General features: G+C 41.6%; 1 protein-coding gene across 4 annotated transcripts in view; it reads left to right on the forward strand.

Annotated features, from left to right (window-relative positions):
* Positions 1 to 20412, forward strand: part of UNC5C (unc-5 netrin receptor C) — a 357794-nt gene that overhangs the window by 271362 nt on the left and 66020 nt on the right. For all 4 annotated transcript variants that reach the window (XM_008529402.2, XM_070614239.1, XM_008529401.2 and 1 more), the window contains exons 5-6: positions 15021 to 15201; positions 18553 to 18720. In XM_008529402.2, coding sequence (XP_008527624.2) covers positions 15021 to 15201; positions 18553 to 18720 — 349 coding nt within the window. The remainder of the gene's footprint in view (positions 1 to 15020; positions 15202 to 18552; positions 18721 to 20412) is intronic.

Consider the following 20412-nt stretch of genomic DNA (forward strand, 5'->3'; position numbering starts at 1 on the left):
TGTCTGCTGGGGCACTGTGCTAGACTGTGAACACAAAATCTATTGTTCAAAATGTATCATATTGTATATATTATATCCATCTATATATCTAGAGAGATATATATAAAATCATGACAGATATCTATAGTTTATATATATATAAATGGATAGATATCTATAGATAGATAGATAGATAGATAGATAAAATCATGCTCTCAAGAACTCTCAGGATAGGAGTCCACAAACTCTACATAAATTATTGCAGTACAATATGACAAATGGTTTGAAAACAGTGCTAGAGCCGCACTTGAAAAGGAGAACACTGACTTTGCTTAGGAGAGACAAAAAAGGCTTCAGGAAGGAAGTGTCCTCTGAGGTGAGCACTGAAGAATGAGTGGAATTCTCTCAGCAGCGAAGGAGGAGTAAAGCATTCTGGGTAGAGTTCACAGAAAATACAAAGATATGAGTGGCCACGTTAATGATGGTCACATGCTGAGGAAGCTTCAGGAAGCTCATCCTGCCTAGAGAGGAGGATTATGTTTTCAAAGTGAAGCTAGAACAAGAATTGGGGACAGCTTGCAAAAGGTTTCATGTGGCACACCATGAAGTTTGAGTTTTAACCTAGAAACAATGGCACAATGGAGAACTTTTTTTTCTGATGCTATTGTTTTTAAGATTTACTTTTCAGTGAGAATTGTTGGAATTAAAATATTATCACAATATTTTAGAAGAATGGGGCTGGAGAAGGGGGCCGAGGTTTGAGAAACACTTGAGGTCCACTATAAGTCAATGGCATGATTTTGAAGAGAGGTCTGAGGACGAGCACAAGCTTTGAGTTTAGCGATGAGCGGGTGATGACTCCATTAAGACCAGGAGCACCAGGCTTATAGAAAGAGAGAGGACCAATGTGAGGAGAGACTGAGATCAATTGAGCACCTATCATGCTTTTCATATTTGTAGAGCATTCAGATGAAATTATCTAGAAAGTAATTAGAAATATGAATGGAGCTTAACAAAATTGGGACTGAAGCTAATTATTTTTGAGTTAACGGCCATGAGAGCGAATGAGATCACCCAGCCCGTGCGTATAGGCTGGTTGTTCACAAACCTGTCTGTATGGTAGCATCACTCAAGGAGCTTTAAAAACCCTGATGCCCAGGCCCTTTGTCAGCACAATTAAAGCAGAACCTCTGCGGGTGGGGCCCACGCATGAGGGGGTCTTCAAACTTGCCAGGTGATTCTGATGCACAAACTTGAGAACCACTGCTATAAAATTAAAAGGGGACAAAATGATAGAGAGATCCCTGAGGAGGACAATATGAAAATGGTGGATGAAATAAAGGGACCAGTGAAAGAGGTTTGAGAAAGAACAGATAATCAGGTGGCAAGAAAACAGCAGAGGGAGAGAAAATGCCGTAGGATTGGGCAATTTAGGAAGCCTCTGGTCACCTCCGAAAATGAAACGTGAGTGGTGGGCGTGAATCCAGACAGCAGAAAAGTGAAGAGTGAATGGGCAGGTGGGCAGAGGGAGACTGAGTATTCTGCTCCCTCACGCAGTTCAGCAGCGAAGGGAAAGAGATCAGTGGAAGCATAGCCGAGAAGGGCGAGCGTGCCATAGGGTACCTTTGTTGTTGGTTTGCTGTTAGGATGGAGGAGACGTGCATGTTTGTGAGTAACTTGACACTCAGAAAAAAAGAAGTGCTTTGAGAGGAGTTTATATCTTTTGACCTATTTGGCCTGTTAAAAAAAAAAAAGAAGAAGAACATAAATCATCTGCTGAGATTAAGGAAGATCACAAAAATATTGAGTAATTTGTTGATGACTAGGGTCTCCAAAAGCCCAAGAAGTAGAAGTGACCAGTGGGTGTAATTTCTGAGTGCAACATTCAGCAAGGCAGAGTAGAGAATGGTCTTGAGAGTGGTTCCCACCTTCAAGTTTGTGTCTTTGGGATAAACTTTCTTTTTCCAATTTGCTAACATTTTTCAGCTAGCATAGGGCAACTTTGTTTTTGTTTCTTTTCCCTTGATTGAATGTTGAACAAGGTCTCACAATGAGAAGATTGCTTTTTCCAGAACTATATCACATTGCTCAGCATCCTTGCCAAAAAAGCGTGTTGCCTCAGAAAATAACAAAGCACAGAGAGTTCAGTTAGATTTAACACGGATGAATCACAGCATCTGAATATTTGCAAATAGAAGGTGTCTTTAGAATGGAATTTGCTAGAATGCTGCTGTGAGGTAAAAACTGTGCCCATTAAAAATATTTTTAGGGGCTGGCCTGGTGGCATAGCGGTTAAGTTCACGTGCTCTACTTCAGTGGCCCGGGGTTTGCTGGTTCAGATCATGGGTGTATACCTACACACCGCTTATCAAGCCATGCTGTAGCAGGCGTCTCACATACAAAATAGAGGAAGATGGGCACAGACGTTAGCTCAGGGCCAATCTTTCTCAAAAAAAAATTGTTTTTGAAATATCTTTCATTTTGTACTAGTCTTTCTTGTTTATTAAACTTAAATATTAATTTATAAAAGTCATTTAAACTAGTAAAGACACTAACTTAAAACCCTAGAATAAATTATTTACTCTGTGGAAGAATAATCATAATAAAACACCAGCTTAAAGTTGTGTAGCAGTGATCAAAAGTGCCTTCACATATGTTTTTCATACCTCATGGGAACCTTATGAGGGAGTTAGGACAGATATTAGTATTCTTATTCTACAGATAGAGAATCAGAGCTTAAGGGATGTGACTTCCTTAAATTCAAAGAATTAGTGGATGGGACCCCTGGGTCTTAACTCTAGGCCTTCAGACTTTTGGGAAGATCTCATTGGCCTTATGTAAATATGAAGCAGTATACATGACTGAAGAAGCACCCAGGAGAATTATGTGGAGTGTCTCATTCGCTGGTCTCCGAGTCCTACTCCTGTTATCCTGTTCTTTGGTCTTCCTACTTGTCAGCCTATCTCATTCTCCGCTGGTAGAATTCCCTTTTTTTTGAGGAAGGTTAGCTCTGGGCTAACATCTGCTGTCAATCCTCCTCTTTTTGCTGAGGAAGACTGGCCCTGAGCTAACATCCATGCCCATCTTCCTCTACTTTATATGTGGGATGCCTGCCACAGCATGGCTTGCCAAGCAGTGCCATGTCCACACCTGGGATCCGAACCGGCAAACCCTGGGCAGCCGAAGTAGAACGTGCGAATTTAACCACTGCACCACCAGGCCAGCCCCAGAATTCCCTTCTTGATGACCGAATCACCACCCTCCCATGCCCTGGTGCACTGATCTCAAATTTTTGCTAGCATATCCCTAAAAGACTTAAATATATATATAATAGTATATATATAATGTATACTGCATATACTATGTCATAAGACTTAAAAGTACATATATCTCCTCTTGCACATTTTGAAGTTGGTATCTAAAATTTTCATTATAAAATTAAATAGTGGCATAAGACATTGTGTCTGGGTATATTATAAATATTTAGTATCTTTAAATAAAACAGTTGGATGACTTACGATGATCCAACAGAATGCAAACACCATAATGATTTCTCACCCAACATCGTCCATTAACAAAATATGAGAAGAAAGTCTTCTTTAATAGGAGGAATATTTACAGTGTTCCTTTTTCTATTTTAAGTTGTATTTCTACACCACTTCCTACATAGATCTTTACCCTCGTATAATACAGTTTATGCATGCAAGTTTTTATTGATCATCACTCAATACTTCTCTGTAATAAAAGTATGTGTATAAATTTTATTTCTTATGACCATACAGATCTAAGTGTTAAATTTCTTTTGGATTAAGGTGTCAGTACATTCATTATGATTAGTACGTGATTTGTCTAAAGAATCCAAATACACTGCAAACTTTGATAAATAATTATTTAGCATAAACACTGAATTTTTACTGGAAATACGTCTTTTGATAGGAGGAATGGGGTTGTCATCTCTCCCCAATTAACCATGTTTGAATGTTGCTTATTGCTGAAATGAGACAGGATTAAATCAATTATATTTCTGTCATTTATAATTGATTCAAATAAGTAAATAGGAATACATGGAGTTATATTGTAACAATGTCTCTCAACTCTTGGCTTATATTCTGAATTATATGCTAAAAATCACATAGTGTTCTGTCATCAAATTTTATGTTCAGTGGCCCATGAACTGGCATATGAGGCCCTCCTTCACTTTTGATGTAAGCAAAGTATTGTAAACTACCTAATTTGCAAAAGGATTTGTTCCCCTCCCACTCCAGTCCCTTCCTCTCTCAACTACCATGCTAATATTCCCAGTCAGTGGCTGTTTGGCACCTGCAGGTTTTTACACCCTCATGCGATGTGCCCTGGTAATTGGGATGCGAGAGATGCCTTCATTTTGAAAGGTAGAGGGCATTGGAATGTGAGAGATGCCTTCATTTTGAAAGGTGGAGGGCAAGTGCTTAGGGCAATTCGTTTTAATGTGAAGTGCATATGGAAGTTAAAAGATACAAATACTGATTCCTTTAAATATATTTTTGCTTGTGTACCCCTTAGAAAACTTTGCATAATGCTGGATACTTGAATCTCAGTTTGAAATACTCTTACCTTCAAACTCCTCGTTACCTAAACTGTAAAAGATTTTCCCTTAGTCACTTGTATACCATGTTTTATACTTTATTTTTACTTTTTATTTATTTATTTTTTTTTGAGGAACATTAGCCCTGAGCTAACTACTGCCAATCCTCCTCTTTTTGCTGAGGAAGACTGGCCCTGAGCTAACATCTGTGCCCATCTTCCTCTACTTTTATTCGTGGGATGCCTACCACAGCATGGCTTTTGCCAAGCTGTGCCATGTCCACACCCAGGATCCGAACTGGCAAACCCCAGGTCACCGAGAAGTGGAACATGGATGGTTTAGTTTAAGATGTTATTTCTCCAGGTCATTTGCATGTGAAGAGAACCTTCTAATGGTGGAATTAAAATCTGGCCTCTCTTAAAGACATTTCAAGTCACTGCCAAAAATTTGGGGAGCCATTTTGGAGAACAAAGAGGCTTCCCTGATACCCCTGAAATCAAAGTGCACCCAGTCCTGGTGTCAGCTCTGAAAGTAAGCCTGTGTTGGTCTTGTAAGAGTGAGCAAGGTAGTAGTGATAACAGAGAGTGTGTCCCAGGTCTCTTTCCCGTGGATCGCACTGTCCATGTCCTGGGGTAAGTAAGCTGTTTCTTGGTGTCCCAGCCTCTCCCAGCCACCATCACACAATCTGGAGCCCACTCTGCCAATGCTCAAGTCTGTAGCACTGCAGGTGCCTCCTCTCAGTTCTTTGCTTAGACAAAGGGCCCAGGGCTCAGGCAGTCCTGCCTTCAGATCTACGCTCCTTCACAAGCTTTGTAAGCCTGTGCTGGTTCTTCTCTATGAGCATCATTCTTCTCAGCTGAAAAGTGGATACATAAATACCTCCCTCACCAAGCTGTCGTGAGGAATCGAGGTTAGGTACGTAAAGTACCTAGTTAGGTACCGGAAATTCTCCACTCAAGCTCCCTGGTTTCCTCCTTTTTCCCTCCACCAAAATGCTCCATCCTTCTCACCCTCTTCTCTGTCCTCCCAATTTCAGCGCAGGGAAAATGTTCTGCTTTTGAACTCTCTCTTAAACCAGGTCATGATTCGGATTAGGGACTACAGGGTGCCTGCTCCCCCTCCAGGCCACCTCCCATACGTCTCTCACCCCAAAGGATGGTAATTATTCCATAACCGCTGGGTGTGCCCCGCATTTCTATCTCTTCTCTCCTGTTAGACCAGTCAACCTGCCCCAGAATCCTTCTTGTGTAGGGAGAAAGAGAAGCAGAGGAGAGCTGAAGACACTCACGCCCGCACCTGGAGGCGACTGGGAGAGCAGAGGCAACCAGAGGGAAATTCCTCTCTGGGGGACTTGGATGAAGGTGTTAAATTAATGATGTGTGTGCCATTGTGTGGGGGTGGGGCAGGGTAGAGAAGGATGTCACTAAATAAACCAGGGATGCTGACTGACTTGAAGTAGCAGGAGAAAAGAGTAGAAAACTCACAAAGGTAAAATAAAAACTATACAAATCTGGATGGTCCGGGTCTAGATTAAAGTAATAGTAACATATAAATTGCCATCATTAATGCCTTATTACCAAGTGCAATAATGAATATTTCTCAAATTAATCTCGATGAAATTTCTTTTATTAAATATCTATTCTACTTATACCTTTAAAAATTTAATGCAGTGCGATGATTTGCTTATAACCTAAAATAATTAGAAAATGATATTTATACCGATTGATTAAAATGTCATGTTGTAATATCTCTAAAGTAAATGCATGCTAATGACAGCTCTAGAATCATGGATTCCTAGAGCTGAAGTGGAAATGTATATTTAGGTTTAGCATACAAACTAGATTGGTCGATTTAATACTTAATCGCTTATGTATTCCTAGTACAATCTTAAAGAGTTGTGATCTAATGGTACCTTGACTTTGTCCCAACAGAAATGTCAGTGAAGTCTAAAGGAATACAGACACTAAGATGTGTTAGTCTCCTTTTTGTTTTTAGATGAACACCATTTCTCTGTTATTTTTTAGAGTGGTTTGGCTTTTGTCTCATCATCTTTAGTATATCCCTAATCATCTAATATTAATAATAATTTAAGAATATTTACTCTATGCGAGCTACTAAGTAATTTGTGTATTAACTCATTTGATCCTTAAACCTGATGGAATGGGTTCAAGAATTATCCTCATTTTGTAAGTGAGGGCCCTGAGGCACAAAGAAGATAAGGAGCATAGCCCAAGAGAGGTACAGAGTGGCAGAGTTTGGTTTTGAACCCAGCCAGTCTGACCTGAGAGCAGCCCCTGAGCCTGTTCTTTAGGAGCTACTTCTTAAAGAAACATTCTCAATTGTACACAATAGGATTCACCAACACCAGACGTAACAACAGAATATGTAAATAGGACAACTTAACATTTCCTTGTAACTGTTTTTATTACCTGTTAATAAAATTCCATGTCTTTATAAACACTTGAGTCAATTACTTCAAATATGCCCCAAATTATTGAAAAGCCCGCAGTTACTGAGTTACAGGGGCAGAAACAGGACTTTGCCTCACGGCAGCCCTGACAAGTTATGGTTTATGGGCGAAGTCTTTTATTGTTTTCTGAACTTCAACCTATTTTTCTCTCTTCTTGAATGTTTTATACATAGCTAAAAATAACTGCCAACTCAGAGAGACTTCTCCCATGTATAAATCAGAGGGTTTGCTCAGCGGGAGGGGTGGGAGGACAGTCTCAGGGTGAAATCAACAAGAAGCGTGGAAATGAGCAAAATTCAAAGGAATTTTGAGGCCAGACCAGAGTACTGACCCCTGATTAATCAAGATTAGGTTACAAATAAATAGCATTGCAACAATATAGTTAATTACTTACTAGTCAATACAATAAAATTCTAGCGCAACAAAAGATACTGTGTGGTTTCTTGGGATTTTACATAGTTTGTATAAGGAGACCCAAGAGAGTCTCCTTATCTGGTGGTGATGGTTTCTGGAGACAATGCGTGAAAAGGATCTGTTTTTTAATAGAGGATATATTTATAAGGTTCTTATAGGGATTCCTCTTGCTGATTCAGACAACTCCTTTCATGATAAACAGAATTTTTCTCACATATTGTTTTCTCTTCCATACATCCTCTCCTAAGTTTTCAGTTAACATTTCATCATTTTTGTCTAAGCCAAAAAGCAAATAAATGTTGTTTTACCCTTTTAATCAATCCCCATGTTCTGTTCTTGTGCTAAGATAGAGCTGATCTAAGAGCTCTATCTTGACGTCATCAGGGTGTCGCTGTTGTAGTATGTCAGAAGTCGGAGAGGAAAATATCACTCTCTTCATGGAAATAATGGGAATTTTGAGCAATTTAACTGTTAGCGAAACCATGTTGTGCTGCTGGATTCCTTGTCAGATCTGCGACGTCTGAACTCGGCGTCACCCTTTCAGCCCTCAGATCTTTTCTGCCTCCTTTATCCCTGATCCACACACAGGTCCCCAAGCCAGAAACCGAAGAGGTGCCTCCTGCACCCTCCTTTCCACAAACAGTCAACTCTTCTGCCCTTCCTTTCATCCCTTCACATTACTTTCTGAATCTATTCTTTTCTCCGGGGCCCTCTAGCTACTTCCTTAATTCTCTCTCCACGGTCTTTCACCAGCACTACGGCAATGGCCTCTAACTGCTCTCCAGCTTCCCCCGTGCCTCCCGGCTAATCCACACTGCCCGCTAAAACAGTCATTCCTAGAGCAAGTGTCATCATGCCTCTTCACTGTAAAGCCTTCACTGGGTTGCAGCAATACAGGCCAAGGCCAGAAGCCTTAGCGCGGCCCTGGGTCCCTGCGTGATTTCCCGGAAGCCGCTTCTCTGCCCTTGCTCCGCACTCCCTGACTGCGCAGTTAACACCTCGGTCCAGCTCACACTCCCCAGAGGCTTCACGCCTGAGCCGGAGCACCGACTGTTTCCTCTTCCTCAAATCTTCTCCTCATCCTCCGGTTGCCTTCTTTGCCTTCCCAGCAAGATTAATTCCACCCATCACAGAAACTACTTCTGACATTTCCTCCTCAAATGTCCTCTCCCTACGTAATTTGAACCTGTTTACTTCCCTCCTTGCATATATGTCTATTGTTTCTCTATCGCATTGTCGTTATTTGTTTATAGGGTTGTCTTCTCATCCAGAGAGCTCCACAAGCAAGCACTTATCTGGTTTGTCCCTTTATCCCGTAGCCCTGGACACAAGGCCTGGTGCATAGTAGGTACTCAGTGTGGCAGGATGGAATTGAAATCACAAGATGCCTGACTCTGTTTATGAAAATTAAAGTTCTTGGGAAGCTGTATTGTAGGCACAGGTGTACTACAATCGCCTAGATTCTGTGTTTCCTGGATGAGAGTCTGGAAGAATTACTCAAACATCCTTCTTCCGTTCTCCAGCAGACAGGGGTATAATGTGGGGTGAAGGGCGTGCCACGTTCACAGGCACCTTAGCTAAAACAGAGCGGCCACACTGCCCATTCGACTCGTATCATAAGTGCAGTGGGATGCTGGGAGGCTCCCAGCATGGTTCTGGAGACCCTCTTCTATCTCATGATTTCTCCAATGAGCCCACTTGGAGGCCAGGCTAGCCCAGCTCTTAGGATTTCACCTTAGGCAGTGGAGAATTTTGTTCTTAATCTCTAACAGAACTTACTTAGAAGCAATGTTTAAAAGAGCCCTAACTAAATATATTTAATATTCATTTTGACAGTTAAAGCACCAACTTTTAGAAACCTAAAAATGTGTGCGCATAGCAGACCTGATGCCACTCCATGTCTTGTTGTTGTTCGTACATTCGGCAGAGACTCAGGAAATACCTACTGTACGCCGGTTTCCAGGCCAGAGGAGTATAACAATGACCAAAACCAGACCCAAATCCATGGAGCTTACAATCTGGTCAAGAAGACAGTTAATAACTAAAAACATAATATGTAGAGACTGTGTGAGATGGTGAGAGTGCTGTGGAGGAAAACAAGGAAGAGAGGGTGAGAGATTGGGGGTGCAGCTAGAGGGAGATGGTACAATTTTAAAGGTTAATAAGGAAATGACCCACTGAGAAGGTGACCTCTGAGTAAAGACCAGAGGAGGGAAGGGAGCAAACCACGCTGATACCTGGGGAAAGATTATTCCTGGCAGGCACGCCAGCGGACTCAAAATCCCCAAGGCAGGAGCACCCATGGTGTGCATAAGGACCAGCAAAAGAGGCAGCATGCTAAAGAGATGCAAGCAAGGGGGCAGTAAAATAGATGGTCTCAGAGAGTTCTGGTGATGCAAGGCACTGTGGGAACTTGTAAGGACTTTGGCTTTGACACTGAGTGAGATAAGCAGCCATTGGAGGGTTGAAGATGAGGTGTAGCATGATCTGCTCTAGGGTTTAAGGATCACTCCAACTACTGAGTTGAGAATAGACTGCTGAGGGCCAAGGGGAAAAGCAGATAAGACAGGAAGTTGTTGCAATGATCCAGGAAAGAAATGATGGCGACTTGAACCTGGAAGGGAGTGGTAGTGAGGGGATAAGTGGTCAGATTCCAATATGCTGCTCTGACGTGGTCGAATGGGCAAGGGGGAGGAAGAGAGGAGTCAGGCCAAGTCTGAGGCTTTTGTCTGGAGGGATGGAGCCGACGTTAACTGAGGTGGGTAAGACTGTGAGAAGCGCGGGGTGGAAGGGCAGTTCATCAGGTCGTTATTAGACAAGCCAGTGGAGGTGCAAGAAGGTAGCTGGATATATGATTCCGGAGTTCAGGGGCGGGGTTTGGGCTGGAGATAAATTTAGGAGTCATCTGCGGGAGTTTGATGAGGTCACCATCATATGGATAGAAAATAGAAAAAAGAAGCAGTCCAAGGAGGGAGCCAGGATAGAGAGAAGAGACCTTAACCCAAGGAAGCTCTAGGGAGCGGTGTGAAGTAGCACAAGAAGCAGGAAAGCACCATGACCAGAGAAAGCAAGTGAGGACAAGGGAGGGACCAACTGGGTCAAGCTCTGCTGCTTGTCCTGAGTCATGTAAGGAGAGCCCCAAGATCTCCCCAGTACATCCTACAAAGTGAGAGTAACTGGGGACTTTGAAAAGAGCAGTTCTGGTGACCTGGTGGAGGGGAACGTGGATTAGAATAGATTCAGTAGGTTGAGGAGGACAGGAATTGGAGAGACCGAATATAAACAACTGATAGAAGGGGTTTTGTAAGGTGAGCAGAGAAATGTGGGGGTAACTGGAAGCAGCAATGAGTGGGGAGGGATTTCATTTTAAATTGTGAAAAACGACTGCGTGTCGGTATGCTGATAGAAATGATTCTGTGTAGAGGGAAAATTAATGATTTAAGAGAGAGAGGAGACTTGCTGGACTTGCCCTTACATAGGAGAAAGGGAATGGGATGCAGAGTACAAATGAGAGGTGACAGATAGAGCACAGAGAGCTGGCCTGGGAGCGAGAGAGAGAAGGTGCAGAATTGGGGCACATGGCGGAGCCTGGAAGCTTTGGAAGATAGCTTGTGATTGTCAGCTTTCTCAGTGAAGTAGAAATCTTGGTCATCAGCTGAAATCGAGGAGGGGGGGATGTGGTGTTTAAGGAGAAAAGAGAAGGTGTGAAAGAGCTGTCTAGGAGCGTGGGACAGTGAACAGATGATGAAAATAGGATAGGATATTTTGGCAGAATTAGGGACCCATGAGTTCTGTTATCATGAATTTGGCTGTGCACAGGACACGAGGGTGGGATGGGGAAGAGTGGCCAAGGGAGAGGGGAAGTGAGATGGATGAGAGGGTTGAGGGCACACTGGGAGGGACTGTTGATAAAGTCAGACACTGGAATTTACGCTTGGTACAGAGGGAAGAGGGGCCATGAGGGTGAGAGGTAAAGTTGGTAAGTTCGATAGATTCCAGGTCCTGGTGGAGGTTTGCTGAAATAGGGGTCCTAGAGAAAGCAGGAAAGAGAGGAAATGGGAAAGAGAGAGGCTGATTGAAAGTGAGTTTATTGGGGTTGTGATTAATGGCGATGACAAGAGCTGCTCAGACGTTACCGTGCATGTACCTGCCCTGCGGTTCTGGTTCTGATGCGCATGTTGAGTCAGTAAGCCCCGGTGCACAGAGCCTGAGAGTCTGCTTTTCTATCAAGCTCCGGGGTGACACAGACGCTGTTGGTCCAGGGATCTCATTTGAAAGGCAGGGGTCTAGAGTGGTATTTTTCAACTCTGGCAGTAAATCACAGCCCCTTGGGGAGTCTTGACCAGTGAATCAGAGCTTCTCTGGGTTGGATTTAGAACTGAAGTAAATGTTCTCCAGGTTATGCTACGGTGAAGCCAGGATTGAAAACCTCTGGCCTAGAATGTGAGACTCTGAGTGAGAGTGATTCAGAGACCAAGATCATTGTAGGAGGGAGAGTCATGGAACTGAGGGCCAGAATGTGGAGAGTGTTATCCTTTGGTTATCAAAATCATCAGAAATTATCAAAGAATTTGTGCTGGATAAAATGACTGTGAGTCCAGAGGTCTGTCAACAACTACAAAAATATATAGGAATTGAGTAACATAATCAGATGGCATGAGATTTAAAGCAAAGGGTTTGGAGAGAAGGATCTGGAATAGACCGTGCAGGACAAGGAGGACACTGCCTAGAACCCCAGGCATGGTGGCATATCAGATTTGGGAAATCAAACATCCCCCATTTGAGAGGTCTCCAGAAGAAACCACAGCAGCATGAAAAGCTCGGTTTTAATTAGAGAAACATGACAACACAATCTAAACCGAGGTTGCAGTTTGGGGGATTTTGCTGCTGCGTTCTGGGGTGGCAGGGCAGGGTTTCCAGCTTTTGAAGGGTGGGAGGTGGGGATGTGCAGAGCGGGATGAGGATGCTGGTGCAGGAGGGGAGCCATGGCCTACAGTCCAGACCATGCTCCTTGTAGAGATGAGGTCTCAAAGTGGGTGTGGTGGCACAGCCGGGAGTACGAGAGTGGAGGGAATGGGGGTCTTGCGAGAAGCCACATTCCTTGGCCTCCCCCTTCATTCCGACAGCTGTTCTCTAGCAGAAGAACCCTTTGCTTCCTCAAACAAAGCATGCAGGTGAGCCCAGCGTGGAGGACAGATCAAAGCAGAGCCTCTCTCTGCTTTGTGGAAGCTGGAGGCAGGGGAAGAGGAAGGCGTGCTCCCCAGCCCTTCCGGAGCTCCTCAGAGGTCCTCACTGCTCCAATGCTGGCGAGAGACGCCCAAGGAAAATGCAGAGTCACATATAAGAAAGTAAAGATCTTAGACCCAATAATCGTGTAAGGCTTTTTCAATCTTTTGTCGGTGATGCAGATTGCTCTCCGTCTTCCTTGTAATAAACTCTTCAGATCAGTAAGTGGTTTGCAGTACCCCTTGGGAATCTCTTTATTCGTGTATGATCAGGATAACATCACTATTGGTAACTGGTATTACATGCATAGAAGAAACCGTAGTTCTGAACAGTTATGACTTAGGTCGGGTTCTCCAGAAGTGAGCCCTGAGGCAAAGGTGTGAATGCAAGTGGGTGTTATGGAGGCGCTCCCAGGAGAGCCCAGGAGGTGGGTGGAGCAAGCAGGAAGAGACAAGGAGAAGCCCAAAAAGAGTGTAAGCGCAGGCAACGTCTGCATGAGATGGCTTCAGCCGGATCCCTGCAGGGGAACTCTGGAGAGTAACAACTGGATTCTGACCCCATTGGACACAAGGCTTCGGTACCTGTGAGCAACAGTGAAGGAGGAAGTTGGCGGGAGCTGTGAACCCCTGGGCACTTCCAGGCACAAAGTCCAGGATCCTGAGGGGCGTCCTTCAGAGGAGAGTCCTTGAAAGAAAAGCAAACTGAGCACATGCACACGCGCACGCACGCACACACACACACAAATAGAAGGGATCCAAGACCAACTTGGGGGAGCAGGTGGAAAGCTTCCTTTAGAAGGGCAAAGTTAACCTAGGTAAAGATTAGATTGAAAAATTATCAATATCAGTGCGCAATTATCATCAAGTAGATTTCTAACTGTGAATTTTGCTACCTTCTCCCTTGCGCTTTTAGCAAGGTCATATTACTACACGCATAGGGCCAAATTTTCAGAAATCCGGGTCAAGTGAGTGTGAGTATCTGATCAGTTATACCCAAGCATGGCCCTGATTGAATGTGTTGTCTTTATTTGAAAACAAAATGCGTGTTTTAAAACTCCACTGTTTTAGGTGGATTCCGTTCTCTCTCTCATTTCCATTAATGTAAATACCAAGAATGTTTAGCTATTTTAAAATTTACATCATTACAAATAGTTGCTTTTATCTACATCCTCATGGGTTTATTTTGGGATGGTGGTTGGTTTTTGTTTTTCCTTTTAAGTTGTGGCCTCTCTTCTAAGGATTAGAGAAGCATCCTTTTAGAGTCCTGGCCTTAGATGTAATTTAGAGCTGTGCAGTGTCCAGCCCACTGACAGATTTAGAGATTAATTTCCAGACCTCTTGTGGTGCTAGAGAAGCTCCTTAAGATTTTGAAAATGGCAACACTATTGACTCCTTACTATTAAAGGTTACTTGTGTCCATATCCACACTAATGCAAAAGGAAAGTTTAAATGTGGTAAATATCAATGTTGTTTTGCTTTATGGAAAAACCTGTGCATAGAAAAAAAAAGAAGCAATTTACAGGACAAGAAATAGTTTATCTTCCATAAGGACAGCTTATACAGATATATCTCCTTCCTCTTATTCTGTAAGGATAATATTGCTGTTGCTAAATTGATATTTGTGTAGAAAAAAGTTCAATAGTTTTGAACAGTCTTGTCTGAGGTCCAGTTCCCCAGAAGTAAATTATGAGCCAAAAATTTGATGTTTGTGATGCACAAAAGGAGAGATTTAAGTATGACTTATATGCTATTTGGATTATATTGGGAGTTGGTAGAAACTTTTTCCCCCCAAGTATTTTCGCTTAGATGCATCTCCAAATACGTGTTTGCTCCATTTTAAAGTAAGTGCATTTTCAGGGAAATTTAATCCTTATGTTTCAGCAAGGCTACTCGTAAATCATCCAAATGTTGTTTTATTAGAGCTACACGATGTCTAAGATGCCTTTGAGCTTTTTTAATAGTCCTTATGTTCTTTTCTGAAAAGCAGTAGGTAAGTTGCCAAGAGTAAACAAATCAAATAGCAAAAGGTTTGAGTTCAGTTTGAAATGCTTAGCCTATTATTTTTGATTGGGTTCTGAACTTGGCAGTGCGCATTGCCTGTTCCCGCCTGCAGGGCAAAGTGAAAACAATTTGAGCTCTGTATTTCCCAATTGGTTCATTGACATTTGACAATAATGTAGTACAGACAGAATCAGCATGTTTGGCAGGTGAGTGATGCTTAACATGACCTCAGAAAGTTACTTCCTCCCGGTTTGTAGAAGTTCTTAACATGGAGCAATGTTATACATGTTGCAAAACACGAGTTAGGCCAGGCAGCCATCAAGAGGTCCATCCCGGGGATTGATCTGTTTCTCTGGTGCACCTTTAGGTGGAATGGTTGAAAAATGAAGACATAATTGACCCCGTTGAAGATGGGAATTTTTATATCACCATCGATCACAACCTAATCATCAAGCAGGCGCGCCTCTCAGACACCGCCAACTACACTTGTGTCGCCAAAAACATTGTTGCCAAGAGGAAAAGCACCACTGCGACTGTCATCGTCTACGGTGAGTTTTGGGTCTCAGTCTAGTTCACGTCAAACTGCAGTTTCTCGTTTTAATTGTAAGATATCAGGGGAGAGGCCCCTTCAATCCCCATTGCTGCTCTCTTCAGCTTCTCTCATGGACAGTGCGGTTTAACTGCTTCCTTGACACTTTCAGAGACACTAGACTTGGACGATCCTCGCCCTTTGGCAGGCAGCTTATAGGAAAGTGAAGGAAATCTACCTCAGTGCCGGGAGATGTTCCTGCCTCCCTAAGCCTTCCCCGCTTTGGACCCGGGACTGCGGAGTCATACAGTGAGTTTGGAGATGAAGATGCTTAAAGCCACCTGCTGCTCTTTGTGTGGGCCTTGGCTCAGTCCCGTGATTGCACAGCCTCAGATGAACTGGAGCTGACGTGTTCCCCCAACACATCAGAGCAACTTTGACTTCCTGGAGCTTGCTTTACATGCTCCATCAAGGGCGTTCAGAAGGAAGACAGGCGCTGCCGTCACCAGGTGGCCCTAATCCTAACTGGGTTCAACATAATGACTTCTTCATGAAGCTTCCCTCCCACTCTCTGGCCTTTCCTAATCCCTCTCATCTCTAAGCCTATCCTTTCTCCAGAAGTACTGAACAATTTCACACCCAGTTTTGCTGTAGCACATGACGCTTGTATCTCCCTGTAGGGTTTAGCCCTCTGGTTTTATAATCATTTCACAAGCAGTTCCCTTTCCCCAGCTAAGCTTTAAGCTCCTTTGTAGACTAAGAGACAGCTCTGCATATTTATGTCTTTCTCAAGTATTAGACACATAGTAGGTCCTCATTTCTTGATGAGTCATTGTCTCAGAGGAAACTGAACCACACTGGGTGGTATTGAGGTTATGCCACCTCCTGAATGTTACGGGTGCCACTTAGACTATAAGGAAGCTTTTCATGGCTGCTTCAGCGTGAAACAACACTCCAGCGCCTTAGTGTCTGGATAACTATGAAGGAGGGACAGCCAGTGACAAGTATCCGGCTCATGGTACTTACTTCCTGCAGATAGCATCTTCTGGATGGATGTGTCCTCGTGCTGCAGGGAGTTATGAGTACAGAAACTACTGTCATGTTCCAAAGACTGAATGTTGTGAGGCTTTAAAACTGTCATTTTCATCACAAGACAGATGCATACTATTTTTTTTTATCCTGTGAATACTCTGAGGTTTAATTTCCTAGTCAAGATAACGGCTATGTTGAATTATAAGCAATTGCCTTTCTTAAGTGACAATGAAATGTGTCCTACATTTTGTCTTTTCTAAACCGTCTGAATGACTAATTAACAGCATTGGAAATGCAAAAGAGAAATGGCGCACATTACAGCGTGTACCAATCACAAATAACTAATGAAGGCAGATTCTATATAGATGTTTAATATACATGCAAATCTCTTTTTCTATGTATAGCATGTTTCAGTATCCATAAATACAAGCCAAACGTTGTCTTTAGGATCAGACACGAGTCACTTCAGCGTTTGAAGTTCAGGAAACAGCATGGGACCCGGGCTCAGGAGTCTTGTGCTCTCAGACCGGTTCTACCCCTAACTGACCTTCAGTTGGTCACTTAACCAGGATGCTTGGAGCCCTTGTCTCCTTCTCTGTAAAATGAGGGAATAAGCCTAGGATCTTCAAAGGCCTTTCCTTCTGTAAAAGTTTATGATTATTCACTTCTCATTAAACTCCTAGAAGAGCAGCATACATATATCATAACCCAAAATATCAGCTTGCCAGTATGCTGGTAAGCAATTTATACTGACGATTCCCCAGCATTTGGAGTTTTGTCAAGTCGAGCAGGTTAAGTTGCTTTTTGGAACACTGACTGAAATTCTACCCATCAACCATCTGCTTGTCCTTTTCATGGCCCCATAAAATATGTTGTCCAAGGCTTATAGGTTGGGCTCACCAGAAGTCCACAGAAAACATATACATATAATCAGTATTTTATCTTTGAGTCTATATTTATTTTTGTTAGTATAATTTTTAGATGGCAAATATATATCCATTATAGAAAATTTGGGAAACACAGAAAAGGTCAAAGAAGAAAATACCTATAATCTTGTCATCTTGCCATCCAGAGGTAGCTTCAAAAAAGACTGATATGTATACTCCTGGTATTTTCTATGCATAGATAGAATTTTAAAATAAAGGATGGATATAAATATATTTTTTCACTTAAAGCATAATGTTGAAATATTCGTGTGTTATTAAATAGACTTCTACAGCACCATGTTTAATGGCTGCCTAGGAGTCAATCACAGGAACGTACATGGTTTACTTTACCATTTTCCTATTGTTGAACATTACAATTGTTTTCAGTTGTTTATCTTTATGTAAAAAATAACTCTGTTGTGAAAAATGCTTTGTCTGTGTCTGTAAATATAACACCTTCATGATTATTCCCTATGGCATAGGTTTCTAGAAAAGGCGGTGCTGGGCGTGTGATGTGTGCGTACAGGATGTGTATAGCTAACACTCTTCCTTTCTTTCAGGAGAGGGGTGCACATACTAGTTATGTCACGTTTTAATTGCCAGCAAATAATTTTTGTTAGATATTGCTTAATTACAATAATTTCATAGACTCTTATTATTGAAGTGCTGAAATATATCAGAGTATTTTCTAGAGCAAGATCTCCAGAGGTAAATAGTGAACATTGTATTAAAGTATAGATTTTATAATCACGCCCACACTGACAGCTCCTTCAAACACCATAATTAGCCTCTATCCACAAAACTGATATCCATTTCAATGACGTCCACTCATCACCAGTTTGATCAAATAGCTACTCAGTTAAAAATCCAGCAATGTAAGACTTTATTTTTTAACCAGGTTCACTGATTAGTTACTGAAACTGACTAAAAATCTTGAAAAGGTTGCGAAGTTTACGTATGCTAAAGAAAAATAATCAATCATCTGTTATTAAGAAAATGCTAAATGATTTTATCCAGTTCTCAGGCTTCAGATCCACTTGCAGCCTTGGCATATAGAATGTAAACATTTATTATTTGAGATAAGCTGTCAGAAGTAATTTTTGGAGCTTAACTAGGTAAGGAGGTGTATTTTTTTTTGAAAGAACACTAGCCAAGGAAACAGCAACAGTCTTCTTTACTTTTCTGAGTAGGTGAGTAAATGTTGGTAATTCATTTTATTTATCTGTGTGCTTAGATTCGTCAGGTCTGCAACAAAACTTTGAATGAAATGATGTCCAAGGTCTCTTCTAGCTTTGAAGTTTTAGGTGGTCACTTGGGAGATGACTTCTTGTTTAGGTGTTGTGTGTGGTTTGTGCGTCTGTGTGTGCATGCACATATGTTTAATCGACACTTTATTATTTACCTCCTTCCAGTGAATGGTGGCTGGTCCACCTGGACAGAGTGGTCTGTGTGTAATAGCCGCTGTGGACGAGGGTATCAGAAACGCACAAGGACCTGCACCAACCCAGCACCTCTCAATGGGGGTGCCTTCTGTGAAGGGCAGAGTGTGCAGAAAATAGCCTGTACCACGTTGTGCCCAGGTAAATAAGCCAGTGCTCTCGTTCCAGATATCTCCACCCATTCTAGACATGTGCTTCAGGGGATATATACAAAGCCTTATTCTTGACCCGACTCTGTGACAAACATTATTTAAATCCATCATACCGTTCAATGTCTACATGGCTGGGAAATCAAGTATTTTCCCCTAAAAGAGTACTTAACTTTATTACCCAAACATGCAGAATAGTATAAAACAGGAGATTAAACACTTATGAATTTAATCCCTCTCTGTTACTCGACAAAACTGCCAGAGCCAAGATGTCAGCTTCTATAATTCCAGGGATCTGAGCAGCATCGAAAGCCACACATTTTGGGAACAACAATCTTTGATCTTCAGAAAGCCATGGAAATTAATTGGAACTGAAATTTAGAAAATATTTTAGACTGAAATATTTGATATTTGGTGTCAGTTTCTGGGCAAGGGCAAATAAAACATTTGGAATGAATTAAGAGAAGTCTAAACTTTGTTACACAGGAGCGAATGGATTTTGAAAATACGCAGCAGTCAGCTCTTTACTATCTGCACATGTGGCTCACCTGTTTTGTGAGTTGTTTGCAGTGGTACCTACAGCAAGATTGTATCCCTCTGCCTCTGCCTGTCTTTCTGTGCTATTGTCTCCAGCTCTTATCCTTAGGTAAACGGAAGTTAATATTTGCCAACACCAAAACTAAAACCCACTAAAATGCCTAATTATACAATATATTGAAAAGTTAAGCAACAATTATTTTGACATAATCCATGAGTTTAGTGCACTCTGTTGGAATAGCTATTATATTGTCACTTTCATTATTTAAATATACAGTCTTCTTACTTCCCTCTCTTTTGCCTTTGTCCAGTTCATCTTTTAACAAAACCTTTCTCAGAGAAGGGTTGGAGAAATGAACTGGAGAGAAAGATATAATCTATGTTTTATATTCCAGTGTTGATTTCCAAATATCAAAACAGTATCCCACATTGAACCCCTTGAGAGCTTTTATTTACGGAATAAATTTTGACTAGGCTTAGAATTTCAGTACTTTATCTCATACTGTCCTATATTTTATCTAGGTGTTGTCTCCCACAATTAAAAATTCACTGAGCATTTTGAGTTGAAATGGAAATGTGCGTGTGTGTGTGTGTACTTTGGCATGGTCTAGGTCAAAGCAAATGCCTTTTCTCCAAATAGCTGGGAGTTGCTTATGTAGCCAACTCTGTATGATTGAAATATTAATGCTTTCATCATTTTTTCATGTGGCCATGTTTATATCTCTATACGTATTATTCATAATATATTTACACAATAATTTAATATGAAATCATATAGATTTCTCCAACTGTAGACTGAGTTGATATAATTTTTGTCAATATCCAGGTATAAGATGTTATGTATATTAGATGTTCAATAAATGATGTTCACATTGCTTTACATTGAATTCTAGATAATCATAATTATTTACATATTTCAGGGAAAATTTTTAAAATTTAAGTCTTATTTCAATATTTTTATCCTATTTATGTAAGAACCTTTAAAGAATGCATTTTAAAGTATGACCTTAGTGAAATTTACTATATATTTTTTTCAACTTAGGACTTAAGTTGTATGTTTTTAAAATAAGGTATCTCAGCTCATTATCATTGAAATTACTGACAAGGCAGCCACCAAAATTGGGAAGAAAATGAGTCAATTCTAAAT

Source organism: Equus przewalskii, chromosome 3 (assembly GCF_037783145.1).
Source record: "Equus przewalskii isolate Varuska chromosome 3, EquPr2, whole genome shotgun sequence".
NCBI classification, from domain to species: Eukaryota; Metazoa; Chordata; class Mammalia; order Perissodactyla; family Equidae; genus Equus; species Equus przewalskii.